General features: G+C 41.9%; 1 protein-coding gene across 1 annotated transcript; it reads right to left on the bottom strand.

Moving 5' to 3' along the window:
* Positions 1–1,217: 1,217 nt before the first annotated feature.
* On the bottom strand, positions 1,218–16,496 carry zgpat (zinc finger, CCCH-type with G patch domain). The gene is made up of 6 exons (XM_078419033.1): positions 15,896–16,496; positions 12,533–12,666; positions 10,722–10,874; positions 9,879–10,010; positions 8,420–8,840; positions 1,218–4,517 (listed from the first exon to the last, which is right to left on the bottom strand). The coding sequence occupies exons 1-6, from the start codon at positions 16,417–16,419 to the stop codon at positions 4,379–4,381; spliced, it is 1,503 nt and encodes a 500-aa protein (XP_078275159.1). The 5' UTR covers positions 16,420–16,496; the 3' UTR covers positions 1,218–4,378.
* Positions 16,497–18,700: the final 2,204 nt, after the last annotated feature.

Below are 18,700 nucleotides of genomic sequence, written 5' to 3'. Positions count from 1 at the left end.
CTGGAAATCTGAAATAAAATTCAGAAAACTGTGGGATACTGAGTGAATGAGGCCGTGTCTGTGGAAAGTATGAGTTAATGCTTCTGATCAATGAATCTTCAGAAGAACGAGGTGCATGTTTAAAATGGAGAGGTGAATCTAGTAGCGAGAATAAAGACATGTTTGTTTCGTATGGTAACTAAGATTGTCAGATGATACAACTAATTTTGGTGCTACCAGAGGAACATTAATGCGAGTTACTAAAGAGGTGTAGGAAGGAACTGCAGATATTAGTTTACACCAAGGATAGACACAGAATGCTGGAGGAACTCAATGGGCTTGGCAGCATCTCTGGAGTAAAATAGGTGATGTTTCGGGTCGAGACGCTTCTTCAGGCCGAGAGTCAGGGCGTAGGGAAAATATAGATATGAAAAGGTACAAAGAACAAATGAATGAGAAAAAATGTTGCCTAACCCGCTGAGTTACTCCAGCATTTTGTCTAGTTACTTAAGAGTTGGTCTGTCTAGAGGAGTGTAAGAAGACAGAAGGGAATGAGAGCAATTAGCATGGGAGGGAGAATTACATGCGTAGATGTTTGAAAATTTGCCCTTTCTGATAGGCTTTCGCGAGGCCTTTGACAAGGCACATTACACTGGTCTGGAAGGTTTGATCAAATAGGACCCAGGAAACATAATAATGCAAGATGTCGATTCTCATTCCATTTCAAAAAATTATTGACCTGAATTGGTCGATGCCACTCCCAAATTAGAAGCAAAATAAAAACATTTTCTCTTTGGCTATGAGCCCAACTGTTCAACGTCGAACTGGTTTTGGAGCCTGTTATGGTTCTGAAAACAGTTTGCCACCATGCCAATGAGAACACTAAATAAATCCAAACCTCCCTATTTTCTTTGATTCGTGGGTCTGAGCTGAGAATGCTTATCACACTGAGCACAAGATCACATTGACCTTGTGCTTGGGCCAACCCTCAGCAAACATGAGAATTCTTTCATAGGAAGGATTGGCCCCATTAAGGTTTCATTCAGATTCCATTTAAGTGCTTAATTTCAGAGCTGCTGAGGCATTTGGATTGATCAAAGTATCCGCACTTCTGAAGGGCAAAATCCCCCCCCCCCCCCTCTTCCGTCGGTCAAAAGGTACAAAAGCTTGAAAGCATATGCCAGCGATTTCTTCCCCTCTGTTGTCAGACTACTGAGCAGCTTGGGTGTAGTCCCGATCTTCCAATCTATGTCATTGTGGGCATTGGACTTTTATCTATGGGACTGTAACACGACAATGCTGTAAACCATATTCTGTACTCGAATATAGTTCTCTTTGAACTACCTGGTGTACTTCTGTTTCGCTTGATTATACTCGTGTATAGTACAATCTGATTTAATTGGATGGCACGCAAACAAAACCTTTTCACTGAACCTCAATACACATGACAAAAACACATTAATACCAATATTAAGGCAATTACATTCATGGCACTATTTCTCAGTTCAAGAGTTACAATGGTCAGCTTTGTTCATGCATGACTGTCTTCATCTGCTAAATTTAACTAGCAGGCCTCTATTGGAATTAAAACAGAGGAATAACGCCTCTGAATGTCCATCTATAAATGGTGAACTTGCTTTAAAAGTCCCTATAACACAAATGTATCATTGAAAAAGATACCATCTACAGAAATGTGTATGACTCTGAGTGTTTGTTGGCTCTGCACCAAATTCTGTTTGAGGTTGGGAGTAGACTCCTTCAAGGCCTTTGCCACCTCTTGAGATATGTTACATAGAGCATTGTACATGAATACAGAGACAGAGATGCAGTGATATTGCCTTTCTTACATGGACATGGCATTGAAGCAGAACACAAGAGATCCCCAGGGTGGTGAATCTGTGGAATTCATTGCCACAGAAGACTGTGGACATTTTTCTAGACTGTAGAGGCCGTCAATAGATATTTTTAATGTGGATATTGACAGATTCTTGGTTAGCATGAGTGTCGGGTTATGGGGAGAAGACTGGAGAATGGGGTTGTGAGGGAAGATAGATCAGCCATGATTGAATGGCGGAGAAGACTCGATGGGCCAAATAGACTAATTTTGCTCTTATAACTTTCTTCAGAAAATTCCTCATCTTCCCTTTACGCCTTCTACCAGTTAATTTAAATACATGCTTCTTGGTTTTTGACCCCTCTGCTATTGAGCCTATTTTCTCCAGAATTTAAAAGAATGAGGGTTGGTACCTCTTTGCTGCACGAACCAACCGTATATTTCTTGATAGCCATTATATCTGAAAATCTTTTGATTTCTTTCTTGAATGTAATCGACGATTGAAGGCTCCACAACCGTTTAGGCCCAGCTGAATGAAGAACCCTCTTCTCACATATACTCTGAATGGCCCAGATCTTATTTTGTAAGAATGGCCCTAGTTCAACCAAGGGAAACATTTGCAGTTAAACATACAACATTTTTAAGGGCTTGACAAGAGAGATGTGAGGTTGACATTGTCCTATTGGACCAGGGTCCTTCTCACAAAATAGGAGCTGGCCGAGTACTGCATACAGTTCAGCTGGGGTGCAGAACTGCCCAGTACTCAAGCTATGATCTAACAAGCTGTATGCAATTCTAACACAAACTCTTATCTTTTATTATTCCAAGCTAAGCTAATAAAATTATTTTGCCTTCCTGACCATCTTTCTGATCTATCCATTACGGCCTGTGGACACACACTCCAAGGTCCCTTTGTTCCCCCACCACTACCCAATATTCTCTCATTTACTGTGCACTCCCTTTCTCCTCCCAAATGCATTATCTCTCACTATTTTGGAATTAATTCCAGTTGCTCCTTTTCTGCTCAATTGACCAGACCATATCTCCTTGACAAGAGACACATCAAGATGGAGTAACTTAGTGGGGGCAGGCAGCATCTCTGGAGAGAAGGAATGGGTGATGTTTCGGGTCGAGACCCTTCTTCAATCTGAAACGTCACCCATTCCTTCTCTCCAGAGATGCTGCCTGTCCCTGCTGAGTTACTCCATCATTTTGTGTCCATCTTCGATTTAAACCAGCATTTGCAGTTCTTTCCTACCCAAAGCTGGAGTAACTCAGCAGGTCAGACGGCATCTCTATCGAAAAGTAATGGGTGACATTTCAGGTCCAGAGCCTTGCTTGACGTTGTGTGCAGAGAGCAGAATGCAATGACTGCAAATGACACAAGATTTGAAACATAGGACCATTAGCCATAGGTCCTATGTTGAAGACTGAAAAGATTTCAGGTAAAATGGGCACTGGAAAGAATCTTTAATATTTTCCTTTGTGCATTTCATTTGTTGGCTACTTTTCAAATTTATGCAAATTTAATCACATGTTCGACATTTACTTTTAATTTATTCCTTGATGTTGGATTAAACCTTTCAAGAGCAAAACCATCTGTTCAGCAGAAAACAAATTCAATTCCTGTGCATTTCATTCAGCTCTATCAATAAAATGCCTCCTGTTTATTCAAACTATTGCCACATTAAACATTTTTTTGTCAACCTCCTCCTTCTATAAACATGACTGCCCTTGCCAGTCTCAACACGTTTAATGCCTGACACTTGGCCTTACCATTTTCACTGGCCAGTACGTGCTCACTGCCACTGCTGTTCATCACAAAACACCATTTCAAAATCATCTATTTTCTCCACAATCTTGGTTCACTGTTGCAATATCTTCCAGTTCACACCTACAAATCATACGATGCTGAGGCCCTCTGCTGTATTACCTGCAGATGGAGCTCCAGGTTTTCCCTGAGTCAGTCATCTAACGGCCTAGAAGTAAACAAGTTCCATTTGATACAGAGTTCCAGGATCTACTGTAACACATGAGTGGGAGTATGGCTGGTATCTGGTTCCTCAAATGCCAAGGTGTTGAATCCTGTGATTGAATCCAGGAATCACAATTGTTAAATTGAGTTGATATTTGAAACCAAATCAATTTCCAGTCTGTCAACACACGGAAACAGAAAATCTCTTCTTTCAAAAAAAAAAGTTATTCTTTGAGTTTGACCAGAAGTTTCAGTTTAAGTCCATGTTCTTAAGTTATGTACAATCACAGGGGAGAAAACATTTTAATATAACATCCACTTTACGATATACAAGTCCAAAGCAAGATAACTTTTCTGGGTTTTAAACTAGTTAGTGGAACATTTGTGATGCCTGGGTGCTTACATCGAGTCACTTCTAAGAACAGAAGAGATTTTCATTATTAGTTCTCTGCAAACCCTTCAAAAAGTCACAACTAATAGCACAGGGACCGTATTACACTACTTTCATTGTGTACATATATTTGCTGCAGAAAATGCCGCACAAATGTTTACACTTCAAAACAGAACAAAGAGCACAGGAGGACCTAAAATCAGAATTTGGTCATCATCTTGTGCGTGTTTCCTTTCCTTAGTTCACGCGTTGCCCCGGATTCCTGAGTCTTCAGATAGGATAACTGCTTCCTTGCATTAGACAACCTCTCTTCCAGATGAGAAGTTACTGCTTTGTCTCTGTAATAGAGCAGTGGAGAATAGTGAAGTATACTACTAAGTGATCTTGATGTTACATAACTCTTGATATTCTTCGACCAACGAGTTAAACCTTCACCTTTACTCTAAAGGATTGAAAAATATTTTACCTCGTTTGAGACTCCACACAATATAAAACAACTTTATCGCAGCTTTCTCCCTCCCTTTAAAATATTTATTTCTGCAGTAATATGAAGATCAGGTAAAAAAAAGGGAATACAGAAGATATTGCAAAAGACTCTCGGAAGAATGGGAACAGAAGTTCTAGAGGGGAAAATAAATTAAGGGCAGGGCCAATTGTGACCGATGAGAGAGGGGAGGTGAATACAGAAGTTAAAGTGTTGTGATTAAATGCGCGTAGTATAAAAAATAAAGTGGATGAGCTTGAGGCTCAGTTAGTCATGGGCAAGTATGATGTTGTAGGGATCACTGAGACATGGCTACAAGAGGACCAGGGCTGGGAACTGAATATTCAGGGGTACACAACGTATAGAAAAGACAGACAGGTGGGCAGAGGGGGTGGGGTTGCTCTGATGGTAAGGAATGATATTCATTCCCTTGCAAGGGGTAACATAGAATCAGGAGATGTTGAATCAGTATGGATAGAAATGAGAAATTGTAAGGGTAAAAAGACCCTAATGGGAGTTATCTATAGGCCCCCAAACAGTAGCCTCGACATAGGGTGCAAGTTGAATCAGGAGATAAAATTGACGTGTCAAAAATGTAATGCTACGGTGGTTATGGGAGATTTCAACATGCAGGTAGACTGGGAAAATCAGGTTGGAAATGGACCCCAGGAAAGAGAGTTTGTAGAGTGCCTTCGAGATGGATTCTTAGAACAGCTTGTACTGGAGCCTACCAGGGAGAAGGCAATTCTGGATTTAGTGTTGTGTAATGATCCTGATCTGATAAGGGGACTAGAGGTAAAAGAGCCATTAGGAGGCAGTGATCACAACATGATAAGTTTTTCTCTGCAAATGGAAAGGCAGAAGGGAAAATCGGAAGTGTCAGTATTACAGTATAGCAAAGGGGATTACAGAGGCATGAGGCAGGAGCTGGCCAAAATTGACTGGAAGGAGGCCCTAGCAGGGAAGACGGTAGAACAGCAATGGCAGGTATTCCTGGGAATAATGCAGAGGTTGCAGGATCAATTTATTCCAAAGAGGTGGAAAGACTCTAAGGGGAGTAAGAGACACCTGTGGCTGACAAGGGAAGTCAGGGACAGCATAAAAATTAAGGAGAGGAAGTATAACATAGCAAAGAAGAGTGGGAAGACAGAGGATTGGGACTCTTTTAAAGAGCAACAAACGTTAACTAAAAAGGCAATACGGGGAGAAAAGATGAGGTACGAGGGTAAACTAGCCAATAATATAAAGGAGGATAGCAAAAGTTTTTTTAGGTACGTGAAGAGGAAAAAAATAGTCAAGGCAAATGTGGGTTCTTGAAGACAGAAACAGGGGAATTTATTATGGGGAACAAAGAAATGGCAGACGAGTTAAACCGTTACTTTGGATCTGTCTTCACTGAGGAAGATACACACAATCTCCCAAATGTTCTAGGGGCCGGAGAACCTAGGGTGATGGAGGAACTGAAGGAAATCCACATTAGGCAGGAAATGGTTTTGGGTAGACTGATGGGACTGAAGGCTGATAAATCCCCAGGGCCTGATGGTCTGCATCCCAGGGTACTTAAGAAGGTGGCTCTAGAAATAGTGGAAGCATTGGAGATCATTTTTCAATGTTCTATAGATTCAGGATCAGTTCCTGTGGATTGGAGGATAGCAAATGTTATCCCACTTTTTAAGAAAGGAGGGAGAGAGAAAACGGGTAATTATAGACCAGTTAGTCTGACATCAGTGGTGGGGAAGATGCTGGAGTCAATTATAAAAGACGAAATTGCTGAGCATTTGGATAGCAGTAACGGGATCATTCCGAGTCAGCATGGATTTACGAAGGGGAAATCATGCTTGACAAATCTACTGGAATTTTTTGAGGATGTAACTAGGAAAATTGACAGGGGAGAGTCAGTGGATGTGGTGTACCTCGACTTTCAGAAAGCCTTCGACAAGGTCCCACATAGGAGATTAGTGGGCAAAATTAGGGCACATGGTATTGGGGGTAGGGTACTGACATGGATAGAAAATTGGTTGACAGACAGAAAGCAAAGAGTGGGGATAAATGGGGCCCATTCGGAATGGCAGGCAGTGACCAGTGGGGTACCGCAAGGTTCGGTGCTGGGACCATTTGCGATATACATTAATGACTTAGACGAAGGGATTAAAAGTACCATTAGCAAATTTGCAGATGATACTAAGCTGGGGGGTAGTGTGAATTGTGAGGAAGATGCAATAAGGCTGCAGGGTGACTTGGACAGGTTGTGTGAGTGGGCGGATTCATGGCAGATGCAGTTTAATGTAGATAAGTGTGAGGTTATTCACTTTGGAAGTAAGAATAGAAAGGCAGATTATTATCTGAATGGTGTCAAGTTAGGAGGAGGGGGAGTTCAACGAGATCTGGGTGTCCTAGTGCATCAGTCAATGAAAGGAAGCATGCAGGTTAGGCAGGCAGTGAAGAAAGCCAATGGAATGTTGGCCTTCATAACAAGAGGAGTTGAGTATAGGAGCAAAGAGGTCCTTCTACAGTTGTACCGGGCCCTGGTGAGACCGCACCTGGAGTACTGTGTGCAGTTTTGGTCTCCAAATTTGAGGAAGGATATTCTTGCTATGGACGGCGTGCAGCGTAGGTTCACTAGGTTAATTCCCGGAATGGCGGGACTGTCGTATGTTGAAAGGCTGGAGCGATTGGGCTTGTATACACTGGAATTTAGAAGGATGAGGGGGGATCTTATTGAAACATATAAGATAATTAGGGGATTGGACACATTAGAGGCAGGAAACATGTTCCCAATGTTGGGGGAGTCCAGAACAAGGGGCCACAGTTTAAGAATAAGGGGTAGGCCATTTAGAACGGAGATGAGGAAGAACATTTTCAGTCAGAGAGTGGTGAAGGTGTGGAATTCTCTGCCTCAGAAGGCAGTGGAGGCCAGTTCGTTGGATGCTTTCCAGAGAGAGCTGGATAGAGCTCTTAAGGATAGCGGAGTGAGGGGGTATGGGGAGAAGGCAGGAACGGGGTACTGATTGAGAGTGATCAGCCATGATCGCATTGAATGGCGGTGCTGGCTCGAAGGGCTGAATGGCCTACTCCTGCACCTATTGTCTATTGTCTATTGTCTATTGTGAACGTGATGAACAATAACTTGGTTATTGGTGGCATTGGAAAAGTTGAATGTTGAAAGCATTTGCAGACGACACTAAAATTGGTGGTAAAGTGAACATTAAAAATGGTTGAAATCACAGGTCAGGCAACATCCCCGGAGAAAAGGAGTCCGAAACGGCACCTACTCCTTTTCTCCGAAGATGCTGCCTGACCTGGAGTTACTCCAGCATTTTGTGTCTATCTTCAGTGTAAACCAGCTTCTGCAGTTCCTTCCCACACATTAAAAACGGTTGTCCAAGATTTCAACAGGTTGTAACATAAGGACTCCAACCTGGAACACTACCCCTGTTTCTCCTTCCACAAATGCTGCCTAACCTGCTGAGTATTTCAGCATTGTCAGTTTTCCAACATCTTGAGTTTCATTCCAGACTACTGTCCAATTGACATATTCTTCCAATTCCACCCAGTTTACCCATTGAGCAGCTGAGAAAGAGATGCAATGTCAGGGTGCTATTTTCTGATAGGAACCAAACAGGGTCCTTTCCTCCTTTTAATTTTGAGCTGCTTCATCACATTCATCAGTAATTACCTACTATCTTAAACAATATGATTTAATAACATGACAGAACTAATTTAAATTAAGATCAAATTGTAAAGAGTGGTAGATACCTTCCAACATTTCTTGCAAGTGCTTCCATAATTTTTACAATGTCCTTTTCTGTATGGTCTATCTTTTGCATTATCTGAAAGAGCTGGACATTTAGCGTTTTCTTCATGCTGTTGCTGGCCCTGTAACATTCTTTGCTGTTTTTCTCTCTTTTAGCAAGTTCAGTTTGAGCTGACGAGCTGCTGGTCTGCCCAGTACTTTGGAGTTTATCATTCAAAAAGTCAAACACATTTTGGCGAGGTTTTCTCTGTTTAATGCAAGAGCCGCCTTGACCTTTCCTCTTGTGCTTCTTTTTATGAAGATGGTTCAGTTTTCCTTCTCTCTTTTTTTGCAGGATTTCAGTGCATTGATCCAGAGACTTCCCTGGTGGCAAAACCACTGCATGTACTGGCTCCACCCGACCTTCAGCATTCTTCCCTAAACCTAAAAGGAAAAAAAACGCCCCAAATTATTAATCAAAAAGCAAACAAGAGTGAATGCTGGAAATCTGAAATAAAAACAGAAAGTTGGAAAGTCAGCAGGTCAGGCTAAATCTGTGAAGAAGAGACCAAAGTCACTCTTTCTGGCCGAAGGTGAGAAGTCAGTGACAGTGACTTGATCTGATCTGACTGAAAAGGCGGCACAGTTGCATAGCAATACAGTTGCTGTTTTACAGCACGAGACTTCGAGTTCGATTCTGCTTGTGGGTGCTGTCTGTACGGAGTTTGTATGTTCTCCCTGTGACCACACGGGTTTTCTCCAGGTGCTCCGGTTTCCTCCCACATACCCGACATACAGGTTTGTAGGTTAATTGGGTTTGGTTAAAAAAAAAAGTGCAAATTGTCCCTAGTGTGTGGGATAGTATTAGTGTACGGTGTGATCGCTGATAGGTGCGGACTCGGTGGGCCGAAGGGCCTGTATCCGCACTGTATGTCGCTAGTAATCCCTAAGGTCAATGGTGAAAAGACAATGACCTGAACTGTTAACATTATTTCTCTCTCTATAGATGCAGCTTGACCTGATGTGTATTTCAGTTTTTATTTCGGTTACAAACTGCTTGTGTGCAGTTGATTTATTTGGAAAGGGAATACAATGTATAAATTTAAGAAATATAGAAATCATTTTTTGGTATCAATAAACACATTTTTTTGTTTAGCAGTATTGCATCATTCATTCTCAAGACTACACCATTGCAGAAAGTAAAGGATAGAAGTATTGCAAACACTAAATAATTCAATTTGGGAAACAGCATGCAGCTCATGACACAACTTCAACTTTTCAAAATCTTCTGAGCATCATCTGTTGCATGCCAAATGACTAACATAAATATCGTAACTGAAATCACATTTAATACATAAAGTTCAATATGTTAATATAATTATGCAACTAATTAATAGAAACAATATCTTGTGCTGGCCAGTCATTTGTTTGAATCTCAGCAAGAGTATTAAGTATTTCTCTACCAGGTGATAACCTTCTTACCTTTGCCAAATTCATAACCCATCTTCATCATTAGTTTGGATCCCATGCCTCGAGTGTGGGCTTCCCAACCTGCAAATGAAGAGCTGGAAGATGCTGTCGAATTTTCCATCTCCCCAGGTTTTGCATCCAAAACTGTGAAACAAAATAAATGGAAATAAATGGAAGGGAAAAAGCAGACGATTTTTTTTTAGGAGTCTAATGTATTGTTTTACAAACTTGATTGGAACAATATATGTAATAATCCCAGAGCTCCACAGGAAGAAATGGTCAACAAATAAAAAGTCACAGATAACCGACTGGAGACCCAGTGAGTTTACAGGGAGTACAGGAACTGAACTAATGTAATTAAAAAAAAAAAAATTGCACAGCAGATTATTTAAGTTTTATCACACATAGTAACAAAACTAAATTTGCATTTATATCCTTGCACATCAAGTGCTCTTAATTTTAGAATAAGAGGAGTAGAAATTAAGTTTAAAACATATCTATTCATAAAGTAGTGTTTTTCATAAACGGGAGCCCAAGCCTTGAACAATTAAAATTAGGCTGCTTCGAAGTTCTAATGCCAATGGTGAAATCTTGTCCAGGATAGAATTCAATCAAGTATTTCAAAAGATTATTGTGTACTAGTATTGAACCATAGAATTATGACCTGACAACATTCTTGGCCACCAGTCACTTTATAATTTCTTATCTAACATTACATTGTAGGTATTATTTAATCATTGTTTTAAATTGATAAAATACCTTCTCTTCCCGCAAAAGGTTTTTAAAATACATTATACTGTTCAATGGACGTGGTTTGCTGAAGAACTAGCTACAGTTTTTTGTTGTCAGCCTTACCTTTGGCATAACCAAGCCGACCCTCATCCTCAGAGCTAGATGACGAGGAAGACTCGTCACTCCGATGGACTGGCATAATCCCATCCCCTTCCACTACTATTTCTTTTTGAAGCAAGGAGTCAAATTTTACTGTAAAATAACCATTATCTATATCTGAAAAAAAACACAAATCATTTGCACATATGAGCCAAAATTCAGAAATACAAACTTTTCTACATAGCTGTGGAGTTTATAATGAATTTACTCAATGCTTATTCTTTGTAATCTGGGTCTCCCTTTTCTGAACCCGTGCTCTTCATTATTTTTAAACACAAACTCTGACTTGTTATATTTTTTGAATTTATTTTTGCACAATGCTGGAATGCTCAAAATTGAAGGAAAATGTTCAGACGGCAGAATGGTGAATGGGAGAACAAAGGAGTCGAATAATAATAGTGTTTCATCAAAATACAAAGCACAAAGTAGGCTTTAAGATATACAGCATGCAAGAATGAATTCGAACAGCTGAGACTTTAGTTCTCACATTTTAAGGATGTTCTTTTGAATGTTACGTTTCAAATTTACCTTCATTCAATGTATGAAAATTAAAACATTCAGAGGAAAATAAGATCAAAATTTCACTCTAAACCGCCACCTATTGACTGAAGCTTGCAACTAAATGCGGCGCACATAGCAAATAAATAGCCAGGAGGTTTTTCCCAAACACAATGATCAAATTTCAGCTCATTCAAAACAAATATCAAAATATGCAGCATTTTAGATTTTATAATTTAAAAAGCAAGATAAAACAGATGAAGTGGGACAGTGTTGTATATTTGGTACAAACAGAACTGAATAATAGTGGCCTAAATCAGAGAACTGAAGGGCAGAAATAATTTTATTTCTTAAACTACTTATAAGTCATAACTAATATATATGGTGCTGCAGCTTACATTTTAAGCAGGCAGTTTTCTATATACTGCTTCTAAACAGATACGGAAGCCTGTGAGATTTCACATTATTAGTTTTAATCTTGTATCATTTGGAACTAGAACTATAGAATTTAACTGCAGAAACAGGCAATTAAGCCAAGAAAGGCGAGCTCTTATTCTTTCGTCACATAAACTCTCAAACTAATCTCACTTGCCTGCTCATTCACTACCTGCAAAGGATTAGCCAAAGCACAATTACGTAATCACATTCTATGATAAACCCACTTGCCTGCATTTGGCCCATTTCTCTGTAAACCTTTCCCAATCAGATGCTGGTCCACATGCAATTCAAACGCTGCAATTGTACCTGCCTCAGCCATCTCCTCTGCCCACGCAATGCACAAACACACTTCCAATGCTACTTGACCTGTTGAATTCCTCCAGCACCTTGCTTTTATTAGCATCACGTCAAATTCCCTTTCTTCTGAATTTAGAACTTACTTTACAATACTGTGCAATTTACAATAAAAGGTAACACAGTTCAATTGCAGTATATCAATGCTAATTTAAAACAGACAGGATTTAAACTCACTGATAGATACACTTATATTTTCCATATAAACAATATTATGTTAAATAACAGAACTAGTGAAAATTTATACATGTCTCGCATAAAGTTACAGTGACAATCCCAGTATCCTGCAATTAAAATATTCAGCAGATAAAGTAATTTCTTCTGCAGTGAAAAGTTGAATTTATTGCACAGATATAGACTTGATCCAATTATATTAATATTTACTTACTGGTCTAAAAAAAAGTATTAAGATAATCTACACAATAATAACCATAGGGAGCACGTTTACAGTTTCTTAGAATTAGATGAATAAATAATGTACTCACCTAGGACTTTAGCTGGGTACCAAATCTCATCTTCAAATTTAGCTAAACAGGGTGAACCCACTTCAAGTGAACTAAGGTCCAGTTCTTCAAACTCTCGTAGTTCAGATATAGCCACAACCTCTCCATGCGAGAATCTGGTCAAACAATTAGTTTCAGCACTGAAAATGTTGCTACAAAATACATAATTTTCCACTAGTCTTTTATTTAAGTCAACATTATTGGTCTAAATCCAGGCCTCGCTCACCCAGACCTGCAATGGGCCTCAACGTTACTTCATCCTCCATCGGATCCAGGCCTTCAATCCCTTGTATCTCCTTTCCCCCCCCCCCCCCCCATTTACCAACGCTAGTTGTGCTAATATCTCACAAAAGTACCTTGTCTCCAGTAAATAATAAGGGGCATCAAAACAAGCATCCAGGTACATGCACTACCTATCACTCACTGAAAAATTCCTATCCTGCAAGGCGACATGACTTGGAGACATTATAAATCAAACTAGATATCTTTCTTTTTAATTACAAGGAACAGCAGGTGCTGGTTTGTCAAGTCTCCAGATATCTTTCAGTTTCACCTCGCCTCACCACAACAAATAGGTACTACAGCAATGCAGAACTGAGTTAAACTGGAAGTTGATCGCCTGGTGTTTATGATCAACCATTTTGTTTATATTTTATTTTTAAATATTTTGAAGGTCACTCTGAGAAGAGCCAAACAATTTCATATCTAAACCAGTTACTCACTACATCTTGATGATGCTTGTAATTGTGTAGACCTTGAGGCAAAAGATCAATTTAACCCTGAATTATATTACAATAGACAATAGGTGCAGGAGGAGGCCATTCGGCCCTTTGAGCCAGCACCGCCATTCAATGTGATCATGGCTGATCATTCTCAATCAGTACCCCGTTCCTGCCTTCTCCCCATACCCACTGACTCCGCTATCCTTAAGAGCTCTATCCAGCTCTCTCTTGAATGCATTCAGAGAATTGGCCTCCACTGCCTTCTGAGGCAGAGAATTCCACAGATTCACAACTCTCTGACTGAAATTTATTTTCCTCATCTCAGTTCTAAATGGCCTACTCCTTATTCTTAAACTGTGGACCCTTGTTCTGGACTCCCCCAACATTTCCTGCCTCTAACGTGTCCAACCTCTTAATAATCTTATACGTTTCGATAAGATCTCCTCTCATCCTTCTAAATTCCAGTGTATACAAGCCTAGTCGCAGATACAAACTATACACTTGGACAAACTGTTTAATTCTAATTCTTTATCATCAATGGAGAAATTGTTCTATTCGTTTCCCCCTTATATCCCTATCTGTATTTGAAATGTTAGTATGGATGAGCTTTAAATTCTTCCACTGCATGCATCAGGGAGTACCTATACCTCCCTCCTATAGATTTTGAGTCATGCAAGTAAAGACAAGGTGATCTACGTACATTACCTGGGACACTTAGCAGGTCAGGCAATATCTGCCGAGAGAAACAATGAACATTTTAAGTCCATGATCTGATGAAATACTGTTTCTCTCTGCACAGATGTTGCTTGACCTGCTGAGTATCTCCAGTATATATACATAAAAGAACTGTGGATGCTGGAATCTTGTGTGGAACATAAAGTACTGGAGTAACTCGTCCGGTCAGGCAGCATCTCCATAGGACATGGATAGGTGATATTTCTGGTCGGGACCTCTCTTCAGAATAATTGCGCTGGAGGGGGAAAAGCTGGGAGAGAAAATGGGCGAGTGATAGGGAGGTTATTTGATAGGCAGAAGGTCGGAGAAAGGCCGGAGATGAAAAGGCAAGAGGTTTGAGACAAGGATAGAAGTGTGAATTCTGAAGCCAGAGGAAGGAACATAGTGGAAACGGGGCTTAAGAAGGATCCCAACCCAAAACGTAATCTATCGAAATTCAGTCTGAAGAAGGGACCCATCCTGAAGTGTCATCTATCCATGTTCTCCACAGATGCTGTCAGATCCGCTGAGTATCTCCAGCATGTAGACATAAGGAACTGCAACTGCTGGAATCTGGTGTAGAACACAAAGTACTGAGTAACTGAACGGGTCACGCAGCATCTCTGAAGGACATTGATAGGCAATGTTTCGGCTCGGGACTGAAGAAGGATTCTGACGCAAAACTACACCTATCCATGTTCAGTCTGAAGAAAGGTCCCAACCCAAAACATGTTCTCCGCAGATGCTGCCTGACCCACTGAGTTCATCCAGCACTTTGTTTTCTGCAGGGGTATCTCCAGCACGTAGAAACAAAGAACTGCAGATGCTGGCTTATACCTAAGATAGATGCAAAATGCTGGTGTAACTTAGCGGGTCAAGTACTGGAGTAACTCAGTGGGTCAGGCAGCATTTCTGGAGGACATTGATAGACGATGTTTTGGGTCGGGTCTGAAGGATCCTGACCCAAAACATTACCTATTCATGTTCAGTCTGAAGAAAGGTCCCAACCAAAAACATGTTCTCCCCAGAAGATAAGCTGTAGTCACTCAGCGGGTCAAACAGCATCTCTGGAGAAAAGGGAAAGATGATTTTTCGGGTCAACCAGTCTGATGAAGGGTCTCGACCCGAAACAGGCACAGGTTACTGATTGTAGATGATCAGCCATGATCACAATGAATGGTGGTGCTGGCTCGAAGGGCCAAATGGCCTCTTCCTGTACCTATTATCCATGTTTCTATGTCACCTATTCCTTTCCTCCAAAGTACTGGAGTAACGTAACTCCCGCTAAGTTACTCCAGCACTTTGTGTCTATCTTCGGTGTAAACCAGCATCTGCAGTTCTTTCTTAGTCATATTCTCCAGAGATGCTGTCTGACCTGCTGAGTTCCTCCTGCACTTTGTGTTCTGCAGGAGTATCTCCAGCATGTGGAAACAACTGCAGATTTCAGTTTATACCAAAGATAGAAACAAAGTGCTGGTGTAACAGCTTTTCTGGAGGATGTTGATATGGTCGGGTCGAGTCTGAATGAGGATCATATCTATGTTCAGTCTGAAGGAGGGTGAAACCGGAGATGCTGCCTGTTCCGCTGAGTTCCTCCAGTACTTTGTGTCTATCTTTGGGATCTTCAGTTTGGTTTTTTGTTCTTCAGGCTTCCAGCACACATTTGATTTGCCAATCGAATCCTTTGATTCCATGTAGAAACAAAGCACTGCAGATGCTGGTTTATACCAAAGATAGACCCAAAAATGCTGGAGAAACTCTCTTGGAGAGAAGGAGTCCTTTGTCTGAAGAAGGGTCTCAACCCCGAAACGTCAATCAAACCTTCTCTCCAAAGACGCTGCCTGCCCCGCTGAGTTACTGCAGCTTTTTGTGTCTATCTTTTTTTGAGAAGCAGCTTGCTTCGGGCTACCTGCAGGAGTCGAGGAAGCGGCAGGTGCCAGTGAGGTGGTACGGACAGGGCTTCATGGCGCGCAGGGTGGGGTGGATCCACAGGACTCGCACGGTGGGCTCGGGCGGCTCGTCGCTCTCCATGTCCACGATCATGGCGTTGTGGTACTGCAGCGGTGCCCAGGGTGTGCGGTAGGGAGCCCGCACCTTGGTGCCGCCAACCTCGCCCACCCCCTCGACCACCTCCTCCTCCTCCGCCGCTGGCGCTGGCTCGCCGCCGCCCACAGCCGCCTGGAAAGCGGCGTATTCGTCGTCCTGTGCGGGCTCCAGCCGCTCCAGTAGCCGGCTCTTGCGCACCGACAGCAGGCTGGACTCGGTGAGGGCCACCAGCTGCTGCAGGTCGGCGCGGAGCTGCTGCAGGTCGGCCTGGGCCTCCCCCTCCGCCTCGGCCTGGCCTCCCTCCGCCTCGGCCCCCAAGGCCGCCTCCACCTGCCGCAGCTGCCCCTTGTACACCTCGATGGCCGCCTCCAGGCTCCCCTCGTCCATGGCCCTGGCCTAGCCTCGGTCCTTACGGCCCCTCTGCCCCGCTCCTCAGCGCCATCCCACCGCCGCCTCAGCGGCTCGATCCGCCCCCCCCCACCGGACCCCCGCGACACCGCCTCTCAGCGGCGGGGAGGACTCGTGTCGCCCCAGCCCGGCCCGGCTGTCAGAGCAAAACCCATTCGAGAGTGTCTTATTGTCATAGGTCCCAGAGAGAACAATGACATTCTTACTTGCAGCAACACAACAGAATATGTAAACATAGTACACTGTAAACAACATAATAAACGAGAAAACAAAGTTCAATATGTGTGTGTGTGTATTGAACTTTGTGTGTGTATATGAATGTGTGTGTGTGTGTATATGTATATACGTATATATATATATATATATATACACACATACATATATACACACACACATAAACACACATATATATTCACACACACAACTACACATGTACACACACATATATATATATACACACACAAATATAAATATAGACACACACACATATCTATACACACATATATACACACACATATACGTACACACATATATATACACACACACACACATATATATATATATATATATATACACACACACACACACATATATATATATATGTGTGTGTGTGTGTGCATGTATATGTGTATATGTGTGTGTGTGTGTGTATATACACACATACATACACACACACACATCTACCCGAAACGTCACCAATTCCTTCTCTCCAGGACAGCCAGCAACCCTGGAGAGAAGGAATAGGTGACATTTCGGATATACATACACATAAAAACAACCAAAGAATAAAAGTGCAAAGACACAAAACGAATGCCCCCAAATCTATGTAGTTCAGAGCTTATTTGGAGGTTGTCGTGTTTAATGCCTAATAGTGCTGGAATTACCATGTAGGAAGGAACTACAGATGCTGGAATTATTCATTGGGTCAGGCAGCATCTCTGGAGAAAAATAAAGACACAAAGTGCAGGAGTAACTCAGTGGGCCAGGCAGCATTTCTGGAGAGAGAAAAAAGGCTCAAAGTACTGGTGTAAGTTAGTGGGCCAGACAGCATCACTGGGTTGGGAAGAAACTATTCTTGAACCTGGTGGTCATTGTTTCCTGACTCCTTTCCCTTCTTCCTGATGGTAGGAGTGAAATGAATGCATGGCCAGGCAGTATCTGTGGAAGGCAAGGATAGGCAATGTTTCAGTTTGGGATCCTCCAAAGGTTCAAAGAAGGGTCCTGATCCGAAACATCGCCCACCCATATCCTCCACAGTTGTTGCTTGACCCGCTGAATTACTCCAGCACTTTGTGTTTTGTTCAAGACGTCTCCATTTTTTCTTGTTTCTCCTGCTGTAAGAAGGTTTGAGATGAGGTAGTATTTGGCAGCTAACAATCTATTATTTCAAGAGTCAAGAGATTACAGATTAGTTTACACGGGAGTCTGGGATTTCAGCTTCAGATCAGGAAAAGGATAGCACAGAACCGTACAGTATGACACAGGAACAGGCTCTCCTGCCCAAAAGTCTGTGCCAAACAAGGTGCCAAGATAAACTGCACATGATCCACATCCCTCCATATCCACGTGACTATCCAAAAGCCTCTAAGTGCCACTATTGGACCTGCCTTCACTCCCAGCCTTGGCAGTGCATTCCAGGCACCCACTGTATCTCCTTAAAACTTTGATCTTAAACCTATACCATCTTTGATATTTTCACCCTGTGCAAAAAAAGGACCCAGTAGAAGGAATGGGTGACTCATTCCTTTTCTCCAGGGATACTGCCTGTCCTGCTGAGTTACGCCAGCATTCTGCGTCTATCCTTGGTGTAAACCAGCACTCGAAACGTCACCCATTCCTTCTCTCCAGAGTTGCTGTCTGTCCTGCTGAATTACTCCAGCATTTTATGTCTATCTGTAGTTCCTTCTTTCAAATGAGTGGGGTGAGACTGGGTTAACAGTGAGATCAAGGAATACCATTGTATCTGAACACTAAATACAGCATTAACTCCTTTCATAATGGTTCTTAGATAGTTATAGCTATAAAACCAAGTAAATGCTGCCTGCTACTTCCTGCTTTTATTGCCATCCAATGGTGTTTAACCATCCAATGATTTTTTTTTAACCATCCAATGTCCCACTTCAGGGAAAATGTGTCTGAAAATGTCCTCCCCCAGGCCGCCGCGCGGGGGAGCATGGGATTTGTAGTTCAATATGCCGATTCATTCACGTAGACACGGCGGGCAAAACTACAAGATCCAGAAGCCCACGGTGCAGTAGTC

The sequence above is a fragment of the Rhinoraja longicauda genome, chromosome 22, assembly GCF_053455715.1.
Source record: "Rhinoraja longicauda isolate Sanriku21f chromosome 22, sRhiLon1.1, whole genome shotgun sequence".
In the NCBI taxonomy this organism is placed as follows: Eukaryota; Metazoa; Chordata; class Chondrichthyes; order Rajiformes; family Arhynchobatidae; genus Rhinoraja; species Rhinoraja longicauda.
This window is presented reverse-complemented; position numbering and strand designations above follow the sequence as displayed.